This window comes from Podarcis raffonei, chromosome 9, assembly GCF_027172205.1.
Source record: "Podarcis raffonei isolate rPodRaf1 chromosome 9, rPodRaf1.pri, whole genome shotgun sequence".
NCBI classification, from domain to species: domain Eukaryota; kingdom Metazoa; phylum Chordata; class Lepidosauria; order Squamata; family Lacertidae; genus Podarcis; species Podarcis raffonei.
In genome coordinates, this window is record NC_070610.1 from 52,127,325 (window position 1) to 52,148,820 (window position 21,496).

At 42.1% G+C, this 21,496-nt stretch overlaps 1 protein-coding gene across 1 annotated transcript in view; it reads left to right on the plus strand.

The window, feature by feature from the left end:
- The window catches only part of QRFPR (pyroglutamylated RFamide peptide receptor), a 34,299-nt gene extending 15,743 nt beyond the window's left edge, over positions 1-18,556 (plus strand). The window contains exons 2-6 of the mRNA XM_053403504.1: positions 5,932-6,090; positions 8,271-8,332; positions 10,513-10,748; positions 12,460-12,557; positions 14,310-18,556. Of these exons, the coding sequence (XP_053259479.1) occupies positions 5,932-6,090; positions 8,271-8,332; positions 10,513-10,748; positions 12,460-12,557; positions 14,310-14,707 (953 nt within the window). The 3' untranslated portion in view covers positions 14,708-18,556. The remainder of the gene's footprint in view (positions 1-5,931; positions 6,091-8,270; positions 8,333-10,512; positions 10,749-12,459; positions 12,558-14,309) is intronic.
- Positions 18,557-21,496: the final 2,940 nt, after the last annotated feature.

Below are 21,496 nucleotides of genomic sequence, written 5' to 3' on the forward strand. Positions count from 1 at the left end.
TGATAATTTAGGGATGTGCAATTGAAATGTTCAAGCTGGCTGAAGCACGGAAGGCACTAGAGGAGAAGAATTCTGCAAAGTGGCTGGATTGAAGTGCGCAAAATGTTTTGATATTTATTTTATTGGATTTAGCATCACTTTCCACCATGTGCTGCTACTGTCATGCTGACAGGTTCAAACCCATAAAGATGTCTGAGGAAAGGGAAGGGCGGAGGAAATGAGTTAGAAGGAAGGATCTTCAGACTTTCTGCATAGCTACTGCACAAAGACAGTTGCATGCAGAAGATGGAGCCCTACAAACTCTTTTAGTGACAATAAGAGCAAGTAGGAACTAGCCAAATTTACTTATCTTCATTTCAATAAAATGCCGAGCCAAACTGTAGCATGTGCGCAACTTCTGCTTTGTGGCTACTGAAAGCTTGGAGGGATTTAACCAACTTGGGTGGCTTTCAGAGAGGATTAGACAAATTAATGGAGGATGAGGCTATTAATAGCTGCTAGCCACAATGTTCTCCCTCCACTGTGAGAGACAGTTTGCCAGTTGATGGGAGAACATCTGGTTGGCTACTTTCAGAAATCCATGGGCATCTGGTTGGTCACTTTGACAGTAGAATGTTTTTTAGATCCATCACTGGGGTTCTTCTGTTTTGTTTGTTCTTATCTCACAATTTTTCCAAAGAGCTCACCCCAGTAGACATGGTTTTCACTTTCATTTAATCCTCATTGCAACCCTGGGAGATCAATTAGGCTGAAACACAGTTCATTTGCATTATTTAGTTTAATGGGAAAAGGATGTAATCAATCCAAACGAAGAGGCATGATAAATGATAAAAGCTGAGAGAGGGGTTTTTAAATTTAAAAAAGTAGTACTGAATTATTACCTCAGCACAGTAGAAAAAAGGAAACCAGTTATTTTTCCATAAAATTTACACACCACTTGATTGAGGTTTTTTACAAAGTGGTTTGCAAAAGATAAAACAGAAAAATCAAGAGAAAAGAAATCAAAATTTTTTACAATTTATGTAAATACCTGAAGAGGAGGAAGAGGAACATTAGGATGTTAATTTTTGTCCACTTTGTGAAACACTTGCTTTAGATCATAATAAACGATATCCCCACTCCTCTCCTTTGTGTGTCCTTATCCTCAACTGTGGTGTTTACTTATTTTATTCACCTTATATACTTTCCTTACGCAAAAATACTAGAGTGGTTTACAGTTTAAAAATTTAAAATAAGCTGATGTAGTCCAGATGGAGAAGAAAACACTAAATACAGGCTCATAAGCCTCAGTGCGCCATGCTGCTAATCAGCATTGTTGAGATAAAAAGGAATCCTGCTCACCTTCTATTCTCCCAAGTGCAGTGCTCAGGGCACACTTAGATTCCCAATTAGCATTCCATTTTTTGTGTGCAAAAGCACCCCCTCCCCCACTGCTTGATGTTGAAGGTCTGACCCAGAGGTCCACCCCTTCAATGACTCTCTTTGAATCCCTTTGACTCCCTCAGCTCAATCCTGCAGGCAGTGGTCTGGAGGTAGACAGTTGAGCTAGACTCTGCCGCCTTTGGGAATTTGTTATTGCTCACTCTTGACCCAGAAGTCTACCCTGCACTTGCCTTCTTCTGCCCTGCTGGCAAAACGGTGAGGTTGCATAGCCAAGCAGCGGAAGATTCTTCTCACCATGCTGCACTTTGCCTCCCAGATCAGCAACTTGCAAGCAGTTTTCCCAGGAGCCTGCCCTCCCTTAGGATCTTGCCAGAAAATCCATATTTGTCCATTCCGAACATCACCACGGTCCTTTGTGTTAATGTTTCTGCTTGTGTGTGTGATTTCTGAATAGTGCACCAAACTTTTGTGTGGACCTGAAGTCCAGTTTCAGCATGTGATGAACCCCGTCTTGAGTTTTTTTCTTTCTAGTTTTGACAAAATGCTGTTGGCTCCCAGAAAAGGAACGAAAGCAAAATCCTGTAAAAGAACACTGGTAGGTTTGCCAACTAGAGATACAGTGGAGCTGAGGTTTTCCCACGCATGTATGGAAGAGATCCAGACGTTCTCTGGAGTTCATGCATCTCAATGCAAGGGAGATCTTTGAGTGTCACATTAGAGTAGAAATGGGAGAAAGTGAACTGTGTGTTCCAGTGTTCCCCAACCTTGGGCCTCCAGCTGTTTTTGGACTACAACTCCCATCATCCCTCGCTAGCAAGACCAGTGGTCAAGGATGATGGGAATTGTAGTCCAAAAACAGCTGGAGGCCCAAGTTTGGGAAACACTGGTGTATTCCTTGCACCACATGCTTTTTTTTTTTTTTTTTGCTGTTGTCCTGATCTATGGCGACATCCACCACCAAGGGAAGGTGATGGCCCAAGCAAGATGGAAATTGGCAGGCCCAGAGTTCTGGACCAGACCGGATTGCAAGCTTAAGGAAAGGCATTGTCAGGACCTTGGACAAGGGCCAAGGGGCCTGGTTACAGCCACAGTTTGCTTCCTGCAGTTGGAGCACAAAAAGGAAGTTGTCTCAGCAGCATTTTCGAGTGGCTGACAGAGCATTATAATATGGGCTATGCAGTCAAGATGAAAGCCCCCCCCTCGCCCGCATCGTATATCCAGTTAAATAGCTGGTGTCCCTTTTCTGCAACTGCCGGCTTCTTTTAGGCAGTGAGGCTACAAGGGGTAGGGCTTCTATAAGGAAAGTTCTTCAGGGTTTTCCTGGTCCTCCAAAAAGTCTAGTTTAATCACTGAAGTTTGGCGGCAGTCATGTCTCCCCAGGGTCCAGGGGGCTTCATTTTCAATGTATCCACCGGGGAAGAAACATGGAGTGGATCTGTTTCATTCTCCTTGGAGCTACTATTGTAAGAGGACTCCACATCTGAGGGTTCTTGGCTGTGGCTTTGTAAAATCTATTAAGTGTCTTTAAAATAATAATAATAATAATAAATTTTATTTATATCCCACCCTCCCCAGCCGAAGCCGGGCTCAGGGCGGCTAACAACAATAAAACAGTACAAAAGTACAACACAAACAACACTCTAAAATCATTCATTATAAAATTAATTAAATTCAAGCCACTGGCCACCATTGGGCCAGAGCTCCGCGAAGATTGCCGAGGGAGGGAGTCAGGCTGTGCCCTGGCCAAAGGCCTGGCGGAACAGCTGTCTTGCAGGCCCTGCGGAAAGATGTCAAGTCCCGCAGGGCCCTAGTCTCTTGTGACAGAGTGTTCCACCAGGTCGGAGCCACAGCCGAAAAAGCCCTGGCTCTAGTTGAGGCCAGCCTAACTTCTCTGTGGCCTGGGACCTTCAAGATGTTTTTATTTGAAGACCGTAAGTTTCTCTGTGGGGCATACCAGGAGAGGCGGTCCCGTAGGTACGAGGGTCCTAGGCCGTATAGGGCTTTAAAGGTTAAAACCAGCACCTTAAACCTGATCCTGTACTCCACCGGGAGCCAGTGCAGTTGATATAGCACCGGATGAATGTGATCTCGCAGCGAAGACCCCGTAAGGAGTCTCACTGCAGCATTCTGCACCCGCTGGAGTTTCTGGGTCAGTCTTAAGGGCAGCCCCACGTGGAGCGAGTTACAATAATCCAGTCTGGAGGTGACCGTCGTGTGGATCACAGTGGCTAGGTCAGGGCGAGAGAGGTAAGGAGCCAACTGCTTAGCTTGGCGGAGATGGAAAAATGCCGCCTTTGTTATAGCTGCAATCTGTACCTCCATGGAAAGGGAGGTGTCGAAGATTACACCCAAACTCTTAACGGACGGTGCTGGCACTAACTGCGCCCCCGCAAGAGATGGGAGTTGCCCCCCCAATCCCATATCATCCCGTCCCAGCCACAGGACCTCTGTCTTCGAAGGATTTAGCTTCAACCGGCTCCCACGTAACCATCCAGCCACAGCTTCCAGACATATGGTCAGTGTGTCTGGGGCCGAGTCAGGATGGCCATCCATCAACAGATAGAGTTGGGTGTCTATTAATCTATTAAGTGTCTTTGTGCAAACACAAAACTGTAGCCTTGAAGCTCTTGTGTGTGGAAAACTACCTTACCCTAGTAAAATGTAACTAAATATTCTAAGCCTACTTTTCTGCTTTTATTTGTATTAAAGCTTTTTGAATTTCATGTTTTTCTAAATAAAGCTAAGAATGTGCTCTTTAAACACTCAACTGAGAGTTGTTGCTGGGAATTGTTTAGCACAACGAAGAGCATGTTCTACCCAATAAAATGAATTCAACATGCTTCGGCTGAAAGCTACAGCATTAAAGCTTTTAGCATTTCTTCTGGGTAATATATAAAGGTGGCAAGGCTTTATGTATTTAATTCATCTAAGCTAACTATATTTCATGGAATTTAGCAAGGCTTTCAAAAGAACTGAAGAGCCAGCATTCTGGAAGGCAAATTAAGCTTTGGTAGATTTCATTTACGTGATGTTTTTAAAGAATATTTCCATTTTTAACCATCAAGACTAAAGTAGAAATGGCTCTCAAAACAGGACTGAAAGTGCTTCTGAAGGACAGCTATACAGAAAGTTTTGTAGTTAACCACAAATAGCCCAACTATCATTCAATACAGACAGAGACCCTCTTCCTCTTCCTTCTAGGTCCTTCAACTACATTTGAGTTTAACCTCTTCCATTCCAAGTTGACTCCTGATTCCCTGTTCCTAATTCAACACAGATGAATTCAGAGGCACCTGAATAAGGAACTGAATTTTGGGCACCACTCTGCTCTACACCTTGACTCATATCTTGCCCACTACCAACCAGCCTGTGCATTCTGAGGCTCTGCCCATAACAGAGGCTGGACTGGATGGGTGATGACGCAATAAAGGGCATTCTTGGTAGTGGCCCCCTGCCTATGGAGCTCCCAAGTGACAGTCTGTCTGCCACAACCATAGCAATATTTAATACAGGATGAGAAACCAATGACTCTCCATATGATCCTGAACTCCAGACACCCATCATCCCAGCCAAGTCATCCATGGCCATTAGCCATACTGACTAAGGCTAATGGGGGGTAGAGTCCCAAAAAATCTGCAGGGCCATGGGTTCCCCATAGCCAATTTAGGGAAAGGTTAAAGTAATTTTTCTTTGGCTAGGTGTTTGGCCCATGATGTAATTATTTTTGTAGTGCGGTCCTACAGATACTATCACAGATAGCAAATCTCTTTGAAGACCGTTCCAAGTTGCAGAGGCATATGACTAAAGGTGGAGTGAGGTTATCATCATCATCAGAGTTCAAGATTTAGGAATTGGTTCCACTCACAATCCATGTTGCATTGCTAAAACATTACCTGCTTCAAGAACAAACAAGCAGGAAGTCAACAGGAAGACAATAAGGTTTATAAGCTCATAAGAAATAGTCTGCTAGATAAAGCCAGAGGTCCACGTGGTCCAGCATTCTATTACCACTTTGGCCAACCATATACCTATATGATGCCTATCATGGGTGCAGTACCCTTCCCTAGCTCATATTCTCCTGAAATTGCTATTCAACAGCATATTATCTGTGATTCTAAATAATAGCATTTCAGTACAGTGGTACCTCGGGGTAAGTACTTAATTCGTTCCGGAGGTCCATTCTTAACCTGAAACTGTTCTTAACCTGAAGCACCACTTTAGCTGATGGGGCCTCCCGCTGCTGCCGCGCTGCTGGAGCACGATTTCTGTTCTCATCCTGAAGCAAAGTTCTTAACCTGAAGCATTATTTCTGGGTTAGCGGAGTCTGTAACTTGAAGCGTATGTAACCTGAAGCGTATGTAACCTGAGGTACCACTGTACTCTAATAGATCCTCTCAGGGCATTTCGGGTTACAAAATATCCTTCTGGGCACAAGGCACTGAATGAAAATATGTATGTTGCCTCCATTGGTGTATTTTGTTCTGTGGTATAGTATAGATAATGAGACCCTGTTGATGACTTGCTTTGTTTGTTTCAATCCTTTATTAGGTGCTTTTGCTTGCAAGATGGTGCCTTTTGTTCAATCCACTGCAATAGTTACTGAGATTCTTACAATGACTTGCATTGCGGTAGAAAGGCATAACGGGATCGTCCACCCTCTTAAGATGAAATGGCAGTACACCAACCGAAGAGCATACACAATGCTTGGTAAGGTCCTGGGCAACTTTGGTATTGCACGACATAGCATGTTGCTAGTGATTTCTCACTTTTGATATGTCTGCTATAGAGCAGTGGTGAGGAACCTGGGAATCTCCAGATGTTGGACCTGACCTTTGGCCATGAGGGTTGCAACTGATTTGAGTTGCAGTTCAACAACATCTGGAGGGATGCAGCTGCTATCAGAGAAAATTAGTTTTTTTTAAGAATATTAAAGAAAAACTCACTTTGTATGCATTCAGATTAAAACCCCTCCCTCACTCCAAACATACATACAGAATCAAATGGAACTAGTTGTTTAATATATTTGTATATGGTCTACTCTGCCTTTCAGTAACTGTTCTTCTAAGGTAGCCTACAACAATTTTAGCATACAAGATACAAAAAGATCACAATCTTAAAAAATCAAGTTGATAAAAACCCAAGAAGAAACTGGAGCAATAACAACACAATGATACTGGTGAAATGCAAAAACAAATGGGTTCATTGCTTGACTGAAAGCCAAGAGAGAGGGAGCCAACTGGGCTTTCTTATGGAAGGGCCTTCCATAAAATGGCACTACTGTTGAGAAGGTCCTGCTTTGTGTCCTACCCAGGTAATGCTCTGAAGGAAAAGGAACAGGGAACAGCCTGTAATGGGGAGACAGACTAATGGGAGGAAATGCAACTTCACATGGACCCTGTTAAAGCTCTAGTAATATTTTATAAACAGGCCCAGTGCAAAAAAACTCTTTGGACAAGCTATATTTTTGCAGCCTCTTCAGCTAATGTTCACTGTAAAAATGGCCTAGTCCCATTTGATTTCTGGTGTAAGATTGCTTTCTCTCCCCCTCCCTGCCTCTCTCTCTGCCGCTCTGTCTGTTGGTGGTGATAAACCCGTAGGAGGACAAAAATGTTTTGTTGATGCATTAAAATATCCGTTTTGTTTGTGCATGAGCTGTACTAGGACTTCTTCCTTCCTGAAACCCTCATGACCTGACTTTTATATGCGCAGAATTATTGGAAAAGCACTCACAGTGCATCCTTTGAAACAAGATAGTTGGCAGAATGCCTCGAGAGCCTCTGTTGCATCCAACACACAAGATTTACCCTAGAAGCCCATATGCATGCTTTGTGGGCTGATACCTTTCAGAACAAAACTGAATGTGACTCTGTCTCAATACTCACTGACTGGGGTGGGAGAAGAGTCCCAGATTCACTCAGGCGTTGGCATTGTTGGGTAACTGCTGATGCCCACACCTCTGCAGGAGCCCTATGCTGAACTCCACAGCTCCTGGCCCCGCTCTCCTTTTTGCAAATGTGGCTTGTTCACCACCCTTCTATGAGCATGTGATTGGTGACAACCGTGAGAAGATGGAGAAGTGCCCTCTCCTTTTCTTAGGTTCTCTCTCTGGGCAGTTGTGAGGATTGCTCCAGAAAAAGAAGGCAGCTGAAAGGGCAGAGGTGGCAAATCTAATCAGAGAGGGCACCTACTGAGTGCATCTCGCCTAAGCTCCCTGGCAAACCTGGAGATGCCACTGAATTCACTTTCAAATTTCTCCCTTCCCAGTATTGGTCCATTTTGTGATTTGGACATGTAAAATTCCATATAAGGTAAAGGTGAAGGAGCCCTGGATGGTTAAGTCCAGTCAAAGGCAACTATGGGGTGTGGCACTCATCTCACTTTCAGGTCGAGGGAGCTGACTTTTGTCCACAGACAACTTTCCATGTCATGTGGCCAGCATGACTAAACCACATGACATATTTATCTACTTGTACGGGTGTGCTTTCGAACTGCTAGGTTGGTGGGAGCTGGGACAGAGCAATGAGAGCTCACCCTATTGTGCGGATTCGAACAGCTGACCTTCCGATTAGCAAGCCCAAGAGGCTCAGTGGTTTAGAACACAGTGTCACCTGCGTCCCTTGAAAATACACTTTCTTAAAAACAAAAACAAAAGAACTTGTAGCTCATTGCTCTGAATTCAGCTCCAGGGCAAAATTCATTTCACAATTAGTCCTAATTCTAACTGCCTTCCTCATGCTTGCTGTAATATCTTGTCCAAATACTCCATATGGCCACATCACCAACTAATATAAAAATGCTAATTGCTCGCTCTAATTTCCTGTTTTTCTCTTTAAAACCAGCAATTACACCATCATCATTGTTATTGTTATTATTATTATTATTTTCAGGCATTGTCTGGCTGTTGGCAGCTATCGTTGGGTCACCCATGTGGCACGTACAGCGCCTGGAGGTATGGTTTGTTGCATTGTGCAATTATATCTTTATAGGTCAGTTTTGCATTGAGTTTCAGCATGAATAAGGCTACTCTTCAGGAGATGAATATTATGTGCTGTAGAAAAATGTACAAAGACAAGTACAGGCTGCGACGGCACAATAGCACTTTCCCCCCTGGCGCCGTTGGGCCTGCCCTCACTTAAATATAATGCACCCACCTCACAGAACACCAGTTCCAATTCCTACAAACTACCCCAGATTATCTTGTGGGGGTCTTGTGTGAGGGAAAACTTAATAATTTGGAGTCTCAGGCAGGATTTGATCAAATAAACAAGAGAGATTTTATTTAACAAAGGAAGTTTATGGCACAAAGTGGGTAAAACATAGGATAATGTTATTTCACTTCAGTTCTTTCTCAGTTGTTGCACAGCTGTTGCCGCTTAATACTTTGGTTCTTAAACCTGTCAGTACTTCCTGTCAGTTACACACCTGTTAGACAGCCCTACTCCTGAGGTACTCCAAGTAACAGACCCAAGGGATCTCCACACCCCCTTAGCTGGTTTGGGAGTCTTCACTTTTTGTAGAAGAACCTCTCCCTTCCTGATGGGAATGAGTCCTAACTAGACTGTATCCTCACAGCTTCTACTTCTCCTGGCTCAGCCTCCCAGTTAATTCCTGGCCTATTACTCTTACAGGACACCACACACTGTCCTTCACCCTAAGCTCAGAGACTTCTTTCTCTAGCATCAGAGTGGATGTTTCTACCCAGAACCAACTCTCTCTCCTCTCACTCCATATCTCCCAACCTGACTCCTGACCCTATCTCCCAACCTCTATCCCAACCTCCCAAAACTGTCTCTCCAAATCCTCTCCTTTTCAATCGCCTCTCCTGGAACCCTGACCAATCAGAGGCTGCCATTCGTTAACTGTTTGCTGGCAGGTGGAAAGAAAAAAAACAACACTTGGGGACCCAACCTGCCCAGCGAAACAAATTTTTCCGTCACACAGGCATTTAAATAGTGACCTTAGAAATGAGTATGGACCCAAGCAAATAAGGCTTGTTTCTGTTGAAGAACAACTGGTTTTAGCAATTGTTAGCTCTCTTGGGAAGTACTGTTTGCATGGTAAACCAATGTGTGATCAGAACTGTGCTGAGTTGCCCTGCCCTGATATCACATGCACTGACCAGCTCTGCTCCCTGGCATATCTGTGTACATTGTGGACATCTGCAGCCGTGTGTGTATGTAGCATTGGTCTTATGTGTGCATTATACTAAATAGGGTGATAGTCTGTCCTTATTGTTAGAGCAGAAAATATATACAGTGGTACCTTGGGTTACAAATGCTTCAGGATACAGACTCCACTAACCTGGAAGTTGTACCTTGGGTTAAGAACTTTACTTCAGGATGAGAACACAAATTGCATGGTGGCGGCGCGGCAGTAGCAGCAGGCCCCATTAGCTAAAGAGGTACCTCAGGTTAATAACAATTTCAGGTTAAGAACGGACCTCTGGAACAAATTAAGTTCTTAACCAGAGGTACCACTGTATTTATAAAGCAGCTTGTGCGATGAACTTTAAAAATAATTTTTCACTGACCTGCCATTGTGTCTGGGTCAGACACTTGGTTTAAGTCTTTCTGTAGTACCGTAGTTTACTGCTTCTGGCCCTAGATTATAAATTCAGAGAGCGTTCATGCTGTTCCTTTTTAAAGTGTACCTTGTGTTTTGCCATGGCTTTCCTTGTTGTTTCATGGACCTTGCTATTTTATCCTACAGATGGCAGATATTCATATATTTGATTGCTGTATTTTAAATATGGTTGTGTTTAAAATAGTTGTACAACCCATCCCTGACTTAGCTCAATTGGTTTGATCAGAAATGCATGCTTGCATGTGTGGGTTGCACATTGCTCTGTGATAGAACAGTTTTGCGTACATAATACCCCAGGTTCGGTCATTGCTCAGCAAATAAGGTTGGGAAAGACCTCTCTGCTTGATATCCTAAAGTGCTAGCCTGAATGACCCAGTGGCCACCCCTGAGTCAGGGCAAGCCAATCCATACAGGTTTTACACAGCCAGCACTTAAACCTCTGCTCATTTTTCATGAAAAATATGCACCTTTTCCTTTCCTTGCCAATAGGCTAGGAGTAAGTTCTCTTTTCTGTACTGAGTTTGACTTCAACTTAATTTGTTTCAGAATAAATATGACTTCCTTTACGATAAAGTGTACGTTTGCTGCCTGGAAGAATGGGCCAGTCCTGTCCACCAGAAGATATATGCTACTTTCATTTTGGCTATTCTCTTCCTGCTCCCAATGATACTGATGCTCTTGCTCTATAGCAAGATTGGTTATGAGCTTTGGATTAAGAAAAGAGTTGGAGATGCTTCTGTTCTGCAAACTATTCATGGGAACGAGATGTCCAAAATAGCAAGGTTTGTATAGTCGGTCTTTAGCATTCAGTATTAAACTCCAAAATGTATGTAACTTTATTTTATTGGAGTCTATAAAGGAAATCCTTGACTCCCCAGCTTTCTTGAATTCTTTGAGAGTGTCAATGATCACCTGTAGACAGAGGTTATCTAACAGACAAGTTATAATTCAGGCCCAAATTACATGTTACAAACAAATGTTTGTTATGAAGGATCAGAAATGTTTGGCTCATCTATCCCACTCTGCCCCCCCTTTTTCTATTTTACATACACACCTGGATTACATACACACCTGACAACCATATGTCAGGAGTGCTCTGATGGTGTTTCCTGCTTGGCAGGGGGTTGGACTCGATGGCCCTTGTGGTCTCTTCCAACTCTATGATTCTATGATTCTATGATTCTATGATTATATCATTCTCAGATGGTGGGGGAGATATGTTACCTTTTTACCCCATTCAGAATGAAGATCCAGATGTTGAGATCAAAAGATAAACCTAGCAACTTTGCAACCAAAGTTCAGTCCTCAGCAGCGGTATTTGAATGTGTTTTAATGAGTTGTTAATTATTAATCTTAGCATTATGCTTTTAATATTTGTGTTTATTTATATCATGATGTATGATTTATGATGATGAAGTCTGTATGTTTGTTCTTCAAAATCCCAAGTGCCTTTGGAGGAAAGGCAATTTTAAAATATTTTAAGCAAACAAACAGCAAGGGCAGTTCCAGCCCTTCTCCATTACCTTCTCCCCCATCAGTTGCATGAATGTTACCCCGCAGCTGTGAAAAATTACCAGCAAAACAAAGTCCTAACAACAGGTTTTAGGGTTTTTAGAAATTAATGGCTAAAAATAAATCAATCTCAGCACAGGTAATCATTTTATTATTTCTATAGCACTTAACCCCACTTTTAAAAAAGCATTTTTGACGTGGGAACCACTTCAGTGCAGCTCATTTCGCTTGGGTAAAATGGGAAGAGTCTATGCTGTAGTTTCTTCCTGTGCCAATGCTGATCCAGTTTCCACCAAGGGTGGAATCAGGTGTGGGGATTATTGCATTGTTTTTGTGGTTCTAAAGCTCACACTCCCTTTTATATTGCATTATCTGATGGGTTCTCACACTCATATATACAGTATGTGAGAAAATTAATAAAAATGCTTTATATCAGATGAACTGGATAGCTCATTTGGTTAGGGCATGGTGCTAATAATGCCGAGGTTGCAGGTTCGATTCCTGTATGGGACAGCTGCATATTCCTGCATTGCTGTGGGTTGACTAGATGATCCTCAGTATCCCTTCCAGTTTCGATTCTACGAACTTGTTTGCAGAACTGTGTACCTTGGTCAAAGCTGCATACCAAAAAATGTTCATATTAGGAGAAATGCTGAAGAATTTCAGTGTTGTTGTTGTTCTAAAATCACAAATTGCTGCAGAAAGGTGGAGAACTGAATTTAAGATTGGGAAAATGGGAAACTGAGGGGATGGAAAGTGACAGATCCATCCACCCTTAGCTGCAGGCAAAGGTCTTCCCCAGCACCTACTGCCTGAGAACATTTAGCTGGAGATGTCAACCTGGAACCTTCTGTAAAGAAAGCATGTGATTTACTACGGAGTTCTGGTCCATCCCTGTCACCTGGATGCCCCCCAAGTCACCAGGAGTCATCTATATATCTGTGCAGAAATTTGCAGTACAAGCTCTCTTTCCTCTTTCAGGAAAAAGAAGCGAGCAATCATCATGATGGTAACTGTTGTGGTTTTATTCACCATCTGCTGGGCTCCTTTTCATGTAATGCACATGATGATAGAATACAGTGAGTAGCTTTTTCTTTTGAAATTGTAGTAGTTGGTTTTGTGATCAAGGTGGCCATATAAAATGCCCAGCACATATATACAGTGGTACCTCGGGTTACATATGCTTCAAGTTACATATGCTTCAGGTTACAGACTCCGCTAACCCAGAAATATTACCTCAGGTTAAGAACTTTGCTTCAGGATGAGAACAGAAATCACGCAGCGGCAGCAGGAGGCCCCATTAGCTAAGGTGGTGCTTCAGGTTAAGAACAGTTTCAGGTTAAGAACGGACCTCCAGAACAAATTAAGTTCTTAACCCGAGGTACCACTGTATTTCACTAAAGGTCTATAGCAGTGGTTCCCAACCTTTTTTGGCCATGCCCCACCTAAGCATCTCTAAAATCCTGATGCCCCCCGCCCATGACATATAATTCTTATTATTCAAAAAATGAACTCCTATTCACGGGGAGGAAGCTTAAAAGGCCATTAACTGTTAATAACTCATTTTTGAATTGCCCCCCCTTAAAAATCAAATTGCCTCCCTGTGGGGCATGTGCCCCACGTTGGGAACCACAAGTCTGCAGGGACACTGAAAAGAAAGAATTAATCTATCATAATCGGAATAATAATTATAATAATAGTTTATTATTTATACCCCGCCCATCTGGCTGAGTTTGGTATAAAAAAAGATGCCTTAATACATTTTACCATTTATAAAATTCAGCTATCCAGTACCATTTTGAGGTAGCGACTCTTTGCTTTTTTTGTGTTTCATTTAGTCTCCTTCCTACACCTTTCTTTCCTTTGTAGGTTTTTTATATCAGCCATCTCCTTTTATTCCAGTTACCTGAATTGCTTCTTTAATGCCTTTCTCTCCCCCCTGCATCTTGAATTATAGTTCACCAATGAACTATAATGAACAAACCATGGCAGTTCATTGTTGTCAAGAATTATGGCACTTGATTTGAAATTGTGAAATATAGATGTTTGAAGGTTTTTTATGCTATTGCTATTGATTTTGAAGTGAAAAACATTATATACTCTTATGGAATACAAGTTAAGTGAATGCCAGGGTGCGATGGTATGGGGCTTCATTGTAGAGTCATCTATAGACGTTCTCAGTTGTTAAATGTTCCATAATTCAGAACTGATTGGGATTTTTAGCAAGAGGTCCCCAAAGCCTCTCTTTTGAGGCTTGAGGGTTGGTCTGAAGACTTGGAACTGGCTCATTTTTCCTCAGACCAAAGTTGCCTTGGATTCAGGTAAAAGTAAAGGTAAAGGGACCCCTGACCATTAGGTCCAGTCGTGGCTGACTCTGGGGTTGCGGCGCTCATCTCGCTTTATTGGCCGAGGGAGCCGGTGTACAGCCATGTGGCCAGCATGACTAAGCCGCTTCTGGCGAACCAGAGCAGCGCACGGAAACACTGTTTACCTTCCCGTCGGAGTGGTACCTATTTATCTACTTGCACTTTGACCGGCTTTTGAACTGCTAGGTTGGCAGAAGCAGGGACCGAGCAACGGGAGCTCACCCTGTTGTGGGGATTTGAACCGCCAACCTTCTGATTGGCAAGTCCTAGGCTCTGTGGTTTAACCCACAGCGCCACCCGCAGAGCCAACCTGAATATCTCCAAGGTGGGGGCATTCTCACATCAGACTTGTGCCTCATCTGAGGCAAGTTCGCATCTTAGCACTTAATGTACTGTATCATCAAATTACCATGTAATGCTTACCAACACGAAGCCAGTTCTTAATGGGTGTTTTCTTCTCTCCAGGTAATTTTGAAAGGGAGTATGATGACGTCACCATTAAGATGATCTTTGGCATAGTTCAGATCATTGGATTTTCCAATTCCATTTGCAACCCCATTGTGTACGCCTTTATGAATGAGAACTTCAAGAAGAACTTCCTCGCTGCCCTTTGCTTTTGCATTATAAAGGAAAACCTGTCCCCATCCAGGCGACGTGGAAACTTAGGGATTACAATGAAGCAGCAGAAGGATGAAGGCTGCAGGAGACAACCCAACTCCTCGGGGGAGAACAGAAGAGAAGCATTCAGCGAAGGGAACATTGAAGTAAAACTCTGTGATCAGTCCTTTGCCAAAAGGAATTCCAGAAGGCACCTTGCTTTGTTTACCTCTGAACTCAATGGGCATGCTTCACTGGGACACTAGCATTATGGACATCTCACTGGATCCTTGATACTTGAGAATTCTTGCATCATATCCTAGGCCTGGCCAGTCTGAAGGCTTCATGTAAATAGTCAACAAAGCAGGCTTTGGCTCCTTCAGTTGTCAGCTCAAGCTGCTGATCTCAGGGACCATAGAATCACAGAATCCTAGAGTTGGAAGAGACCCTGAGGATCATCTAGTCCAACCACCTGCAATGCAGGAATATGCAGCTGTCCCGTATGGGATCGAACCTGCAACCTTGGCATTATCAGCACCATTCTGTAACCAACTGAGCTAACCATGAGCCCTCTAAGTCTGGATTTGGTGTGTGCCTTTTCATGGCACTAGTCTGGGCCTGACACTGAGCTAAGAACTAATCTAGCCTATTCACCGACCTTTTGAAAATTAGCACAGTATAGGTGTTTACTCCTACTGGACTACGTGATGGTGCAGCATTTTCTTCTTTTCTTCAGTTCCTTCTTCCGTTCCTTTGTTATGCTTCCTGGAGACTGATGTGGAAGCTCGCTCTTTTCTTTTCTATCTGTTCTTCTCCAATCTAAGAACAACAATCTGCTTAATTGCAAGGCAAATTGCTTTCGCTTATTTAACCTTGAAGATGGCATCCTCACCAATGGTATTTGAGGATTATTTGCATGCATTTGAAACAGACAATTGTAAACAAATTGCACTATTTGATTTTGCCTAAAATTGAAGGATCTTCACAGCAGTGCAGTGGTTTCATGCTCTGTTTTGTTACTTGTTACTAGTGTTCTTTTTTAGAGATAGGGTTGTATTTAACTAACATTCTCAGGGTAGACCCACTGAAATTAATTGACCTAGGTTTGTCATGCCCATTGATTTCAGTGGGTCTACTCTGAGTAAAAGTTAGTTGAGTACAAGCCAGTTTCTCCAAAACCTGGCTTATAATGGAATATATTTTTATAACTGCATGCAGCTTAGCTAAAGGAAGTCTGTTTTCCTTTATATAAAATGTTCTGTTGCCTTCAAATTATTGGCCAAATAATCAAATAGTACAACAAAATAACCTGTAATTTGTTTGGCACTCATTCAGTGTACAAGGCCAATATTTTTTAGCAAAGTTGTGATTACAAATACAATGTGACATTTAATTTATGAAGACATTTTAATGCTGTTGCCTTTTAAAATGATTGTATACTGTCATCTCTCTTGCTTCATCATGCCCTTAAGCCCAACTTTTCTTCATAATAGTTTCCCACCCCCATTACTCTTTAATTCAAATAGCAGCCCTTCAAAACACTGAGCATTTGCTGCATTTTCAAATGCTGGTAATTTCTCCTGTATATGCATTAAAAGTGGACTATTTCCATTTATCTGATTATGCACCTCATTTTTAAAGTGTCTAAAACTGAACAAGGATCTTCCCCATGGGCCACTATATTACATATGATCCAACTTCTAGAATTCTCTTTGAAAATGTGGATTTCTCCAAAAAGGGCACCCTCAAAACATCAGTATTTCCCACATTTATAGGTATAATTTGCAGGACTGGATCACTCAATGGCTATATTATGGAGCCACTATTATCATTCCACATCATGCTTTAAAATTTTATTCACGGCAGAGATTGCCTAAGCAACTGTGAGTGGTGACACCTGTTTGAGCACTAAACTTGAAGATCTGGATTTGCATCACAGCTCTGAGATGAATTCACTTGTCCTTGCCCAGCAGTTTCAATACATGCCATGACAGGAATTATGTGCCCATTTAAAAGTGGAACAGTGTTTTCAGAGCTGCATTTAGGTACCTCTTAAAAAAGGCGCGCACACTGTGTGCTTGTGTCACTGCAGCAAACACTTGTACTGAGAAAAACATAGTGATTTATGTGGATAGGGAGATGAGCCCCACTCCACTGCCTAGAAAACCATTGCTTTTCATTCCAGTACTCTTACCATGGGACTAGAGTAGATGGGGATTACAGAGGGAAAGGCTGCTTTCTCCTGTCCCTTCACCACTCACTGAGCATTGTCTGCAAAAGTGAGTTGGTTGGATGTATTTGTGTGTGGTATTTTACCTGTGCAATTAGTAGTTACAGACTGGTGACATTGTCAGAATTGCAGGAGAATCTGAGTAGCTATGAATGCTATGGGAGACTCTCAGTTTCTGCATCTTATCATCCTTTCAGTATTATCAGTTGAGATGCTTGCAATTAAGGCTTAGAACATAGACAGGCTTGCCATATTTGCAGGAACAGTAACGAATAGTTGTCAAATAGGAAATTTGCTGCAAAGCAGTGCAATGATGTGGATTGTTCGCTTATGTTTTTTGTGTACATTAGTGATTCTACATTGTTTTTAAAAAACTGCTTGAGAATATCTGCATGTGCCTGTGGTACTATCCCTATTCTTTGACAAAGGATAAAAGGTTCTTATTTTGGCTGAGAATGTTGGCTTATCTTTAATTTGCACCCACAGTATACTTTTTATGGGTTCCGTTTATGGAAACCATGGTTTTTCAGTTTCCTAGAGGAGGGCACTGTGAGGTCTAACTACATATTGCTTTGCACAGTTCTAAGAGTATCAGTTGAAAGATCAACTAAATAGAAAAATGTGTTGCATCAGAATGATAGTATTTCCCGTAACTGGATGTTTACAAATAGGTTTAAAAGGGGGGGGGGGGCAAATTCCATGCTAGAAGTTAATAGCAAAAGGACTGGAAATCAATCTGTCAGTATCCTAATGCTCCCAGGGAAATGGGATTAGGATTGCAGCTTTGATATGCTTCCTGCTGTGAATTTTAAGCACCAACAGAATGCACTATTGATCATTGTTTTTCTCACGTGGAAATAAGTGGTCTCTTTTGTTGACCGTGGGCTTCAATCTGTGCTCCTCAGTTAAAGTCTGAAGACTTCGAGCTGTCAAGCACAAAATCATGTTTACTATAAACAATTTAAAATATAAATTGAGTGTTATTTCAGCAGATGCACAGAGCACCACATTCTATATAAAACGCTCAGTTATGAAATAAAATACTGCAGTGCAAAAAAGGGCTTATCTAAGTGGAACTAAGAGTGTCTATAAAATGTTTTCATATTCCCCCTGGAATTTATACAATTCAGTATATCAAGAGGGTATTAAAACGATCTTTCCCAGATGCTTGAGGGAGGTTAATTAGCAGGATTGATTTTTTACGGAACTGTAAAATCAAGATGGGTTTGTGATGGGAAGTTAGCTACTCATTAGCTTTGTCTTTAAGATGCTACAATGCTTGCGCCCCAAAGACTTAATAGGGCTGCTCCTCTGGAAATCCATTATTCAGCACAAAATGAATGTAAACATCCACTGAAGACTGATATATGCATAGCTATCATTCACTATGATATGTGTAAAAAGAAAATACACATATTTTTGCATTTTTGTTGTTTAGTCGTTTAGTTGTGTCCGACTCTTCATGATCCCATGGACCAGAGCACGCCAGGCACTCCTGTCTTCCACTGCCTCCCTCAGTTTGGTCAGACTCATGGTAGTAGCTTCGAGAACACTGTCCAACCACCTCGTCCTCTGTCGTCCCCTTCTCCTTGTGCCCTCCATCTTTCCCAACATCAGAGTCTTTTCCAGGGAGTCTTCTCTTCTCATCAGGTGGCCAAAGTATTGGAGTCTCAGCTTCAGGATCTGTCCTTCCAGTGAGCACTCAGGGCTGATTTCCTTCAGAATGGATGGGTTTGATATTCTTGCAGTCCATGGGACTCTCAAGAGTCTCCTCCAGCACCATAATTCAAAAGCATCAATTCTTCGGCGATCAGCCTTCTTTATGGTCCAGCTCTCACTTCCATACATCACTGCTGGGAAAACCATAGCTTTAACTATACGGACTTGTTGGCAAGGTGATGTCTCTACTTTTTAAGTTGCTGTCTAGGTTTGTCATTGCTTTTCTCCCAAGAAGCAGGCGTCTTTTAATTTCGTGGCTGCTGTCACCATCTGCAGAGATCATGGAGCCCAAGAAAGTAAAATCTCTCACTGCCTCCATTTCTTCCCCTTCTATTTGTCAGGAGATGGCAATACCAGAGAGAGACTTCTGCAACATAAACTGATTGCAGCAGAACAAAAAATACAGGATGAAAGTTCAAATGGCTGTACAATGAGCTCTTCACTGGCTGGGTTGCTGAAGGCTAAATGAGCAGGAGGAGGATTTATTACATAGCAAAAATAGATTCCAGAGATCCTGAGAGAAGCAGATACCTGCACTGAGCAATTATCTGAATCTCTCCAACATACAGGTGGTTTGACACAGCACTGCTCAGCATTGGTGCTGCATTAGTGGCAAGGCCAGTACACCTTGCAAGGGAATTTAAATGGAAGCTTCTCTCAGCACTGGTTACTTCACCCTCTTTAATTTAATTTTTGGAAAAATTTTAAAGGGATTCATCTGGACAAACAGAGGTTTGCGTCACCTTGACCAGGGCCTCAGCACACTGGCATTTTTGCCCAGCCACACTGTGTGCTGATATTGAGCCTGGTGAATGAAGTGCTGGTGGGTTTGACCAAAATTTTAAAAGAACTCAAGTTTGTTATTTGTTCGATATTCCTGGCAATTGGCATTGTTTTGTGCATATGGCCAGTGACTGTGGTCACTTTAGTACTGTGGATTTTATACTATCCTAAATCATGTATTATTGCTTACACTGTTTTCATTGTATGGTTTTACTATTTCTGTACACTTTTTGACATTTTTAAATGTAGAACAGTATGTAAATGTATATAAACAGTGTTCACTATATATAAAAACAAAACGCTGTTAAAATTGAAAGCATGTATTTGGAATTGTGTTTCTGGAAGTGGAAACTAAACTTTGCTTCTTAATATTTCTGAAGCCTGCGTACAAAAAATATATTTAAAGTTGTGTGTCCTTCTTGGACTCTCCAGTTGTTGCCATAGCAAGGCTGTAATTAAAATGTCAACTTAAGCAAGGAGTTGGGAAGAAGCAGAGAATGGTTGAAAGTTTCCTTGCTTGAATATATAGGCCTTTAAAGATCAACAACCCAGAAACCAGAGCTATTAGCAGATTGCCAGTCAGAATTGTTTCCTACTTGCAAAGCAGTTCTCCATGTAGTGGGGATTATGCAGGTGGAAGGGATGAAGACTTGTTCAATCTTGCTCAGTGGGGAGACCAAAGGGAGATGCTGGCTTGTCTTCATTCATATACATCTTTCCTGGAATCCAGCCTTCCCCTTAAGATGGCTTTGTCCTAGAGACAAGAGGTACAAGAATGGTGACTAAAGTAATTCTTCACAGCTGGTTACTCTAAGCACATCTAAGCAGCTGAATATTCTATCATTAAAAAGGGATTTATCCCAAAAACTTCCGAAGTTGAAACCAGCTTGGGGTATCGGCTTGAATCGGTGTGTGTCTGGCGACATCATGTGGTACCATTTGGAAAACACATTTCCCAAGGCTCATTTATAATACATATGGCTTTTTCATATGTGTATAAGAATTGTATTGTTGTAACAGTAGGTTGGGCATGCAGTCAATTTATACACAACCTAAAATAATTCAGGGACACACTTATATAGAAGAACAGGCAGAGCACCACATTTATTGAATACAGTTCAGAAAAAAAGTGCGAGAGCTCTCATACACAACTTAGTGCACTGGTGGACTTACCCTGACACACTCATACAGTAACCCATATTCTGCAGGGCTATAGTTACCAGGGATAGGCTCTCTGGCTGTTAGATGGCCAGTCTAGGAAATGATGAGATGGTAGCATTAGATTCCTCATTGAGGTAGATTAAGAGTTCTTGCTGTCTTCTGTCCTAGCTCTTGTACTCTTTTCCCCAGCTACCAGGGGACCAGTGGTTTATGCCTTTTTCTTTTACATCTTTTGTTATTTTGGCCACAGGGTATCAGAGATGCTTTATCCATCACTGTGCTGATCCTGGGATGCGCTTGCAATCTGAGCCCACACTTTCAGAGGCCCAGCTGAGCACTTACAGTTCCAAGGAGATTAAGCATCTCAGGCTCAGACATGGCATCTTCAGCCAACTTTGTTGGAATACCAAACTTTGTGACAAAGTTAACATTGTCTGCTGTTCTTTAGAGCTCTTTCCTAAACTGAATGTTTGGTATTCACTCACAACATTCACTACTGATTTATATTCCATTGATTGGTCTACACCTGAGGTCAATATTGTAGAAATTTAAAGGTAGCTTATAAAGAAAATGTATAGAGTTTCTACTTAGAAGGCTGACTGGAAGCATTAAAGGCATCTTACAAAGGGAGAACATACGTGAGTGCTTGGCATGGAAAGAGCATAAATGAATAAAACACTGCTAACTTATTAAAATGTGTTTAAAAAAACATTTGTCTTGCTTTAATTGCCTTGTCTTCCACTGCCAAGATTTCTGCATCATTATGAACATAGGAGGTTTAAAAGATAAAATGAGCCAAGCCCTTGTAGATCTGTTGTTTATAGTAAGTAAAAGAAGTGCCGTATGTTTTGCTAGCACTAGCAGCTGTTTAGTACGTAGGCATTGTCAGATCACTGCTACTTCTGATAAGGAAGAAAAACTAGGATGGTGTGAGTCCCCCACCCCCAGCTGCACTTTGGGGTCATATTTGGTGCTTCAGATTTGGTCCCTGTTTGGTTTGGATTATTTCATAGAATCATAGAATCATAGAGTTGGAAGAGACCACAAGGGCCATCGAGTCCAATCCCCTGCCAAGCAGGAAACACCATCAGAGCACTCCTGACATATGGTTGTCAAGCCTCTGCTTAAAGACCTCCAAAGAACGAGACTCCACCACACTCCT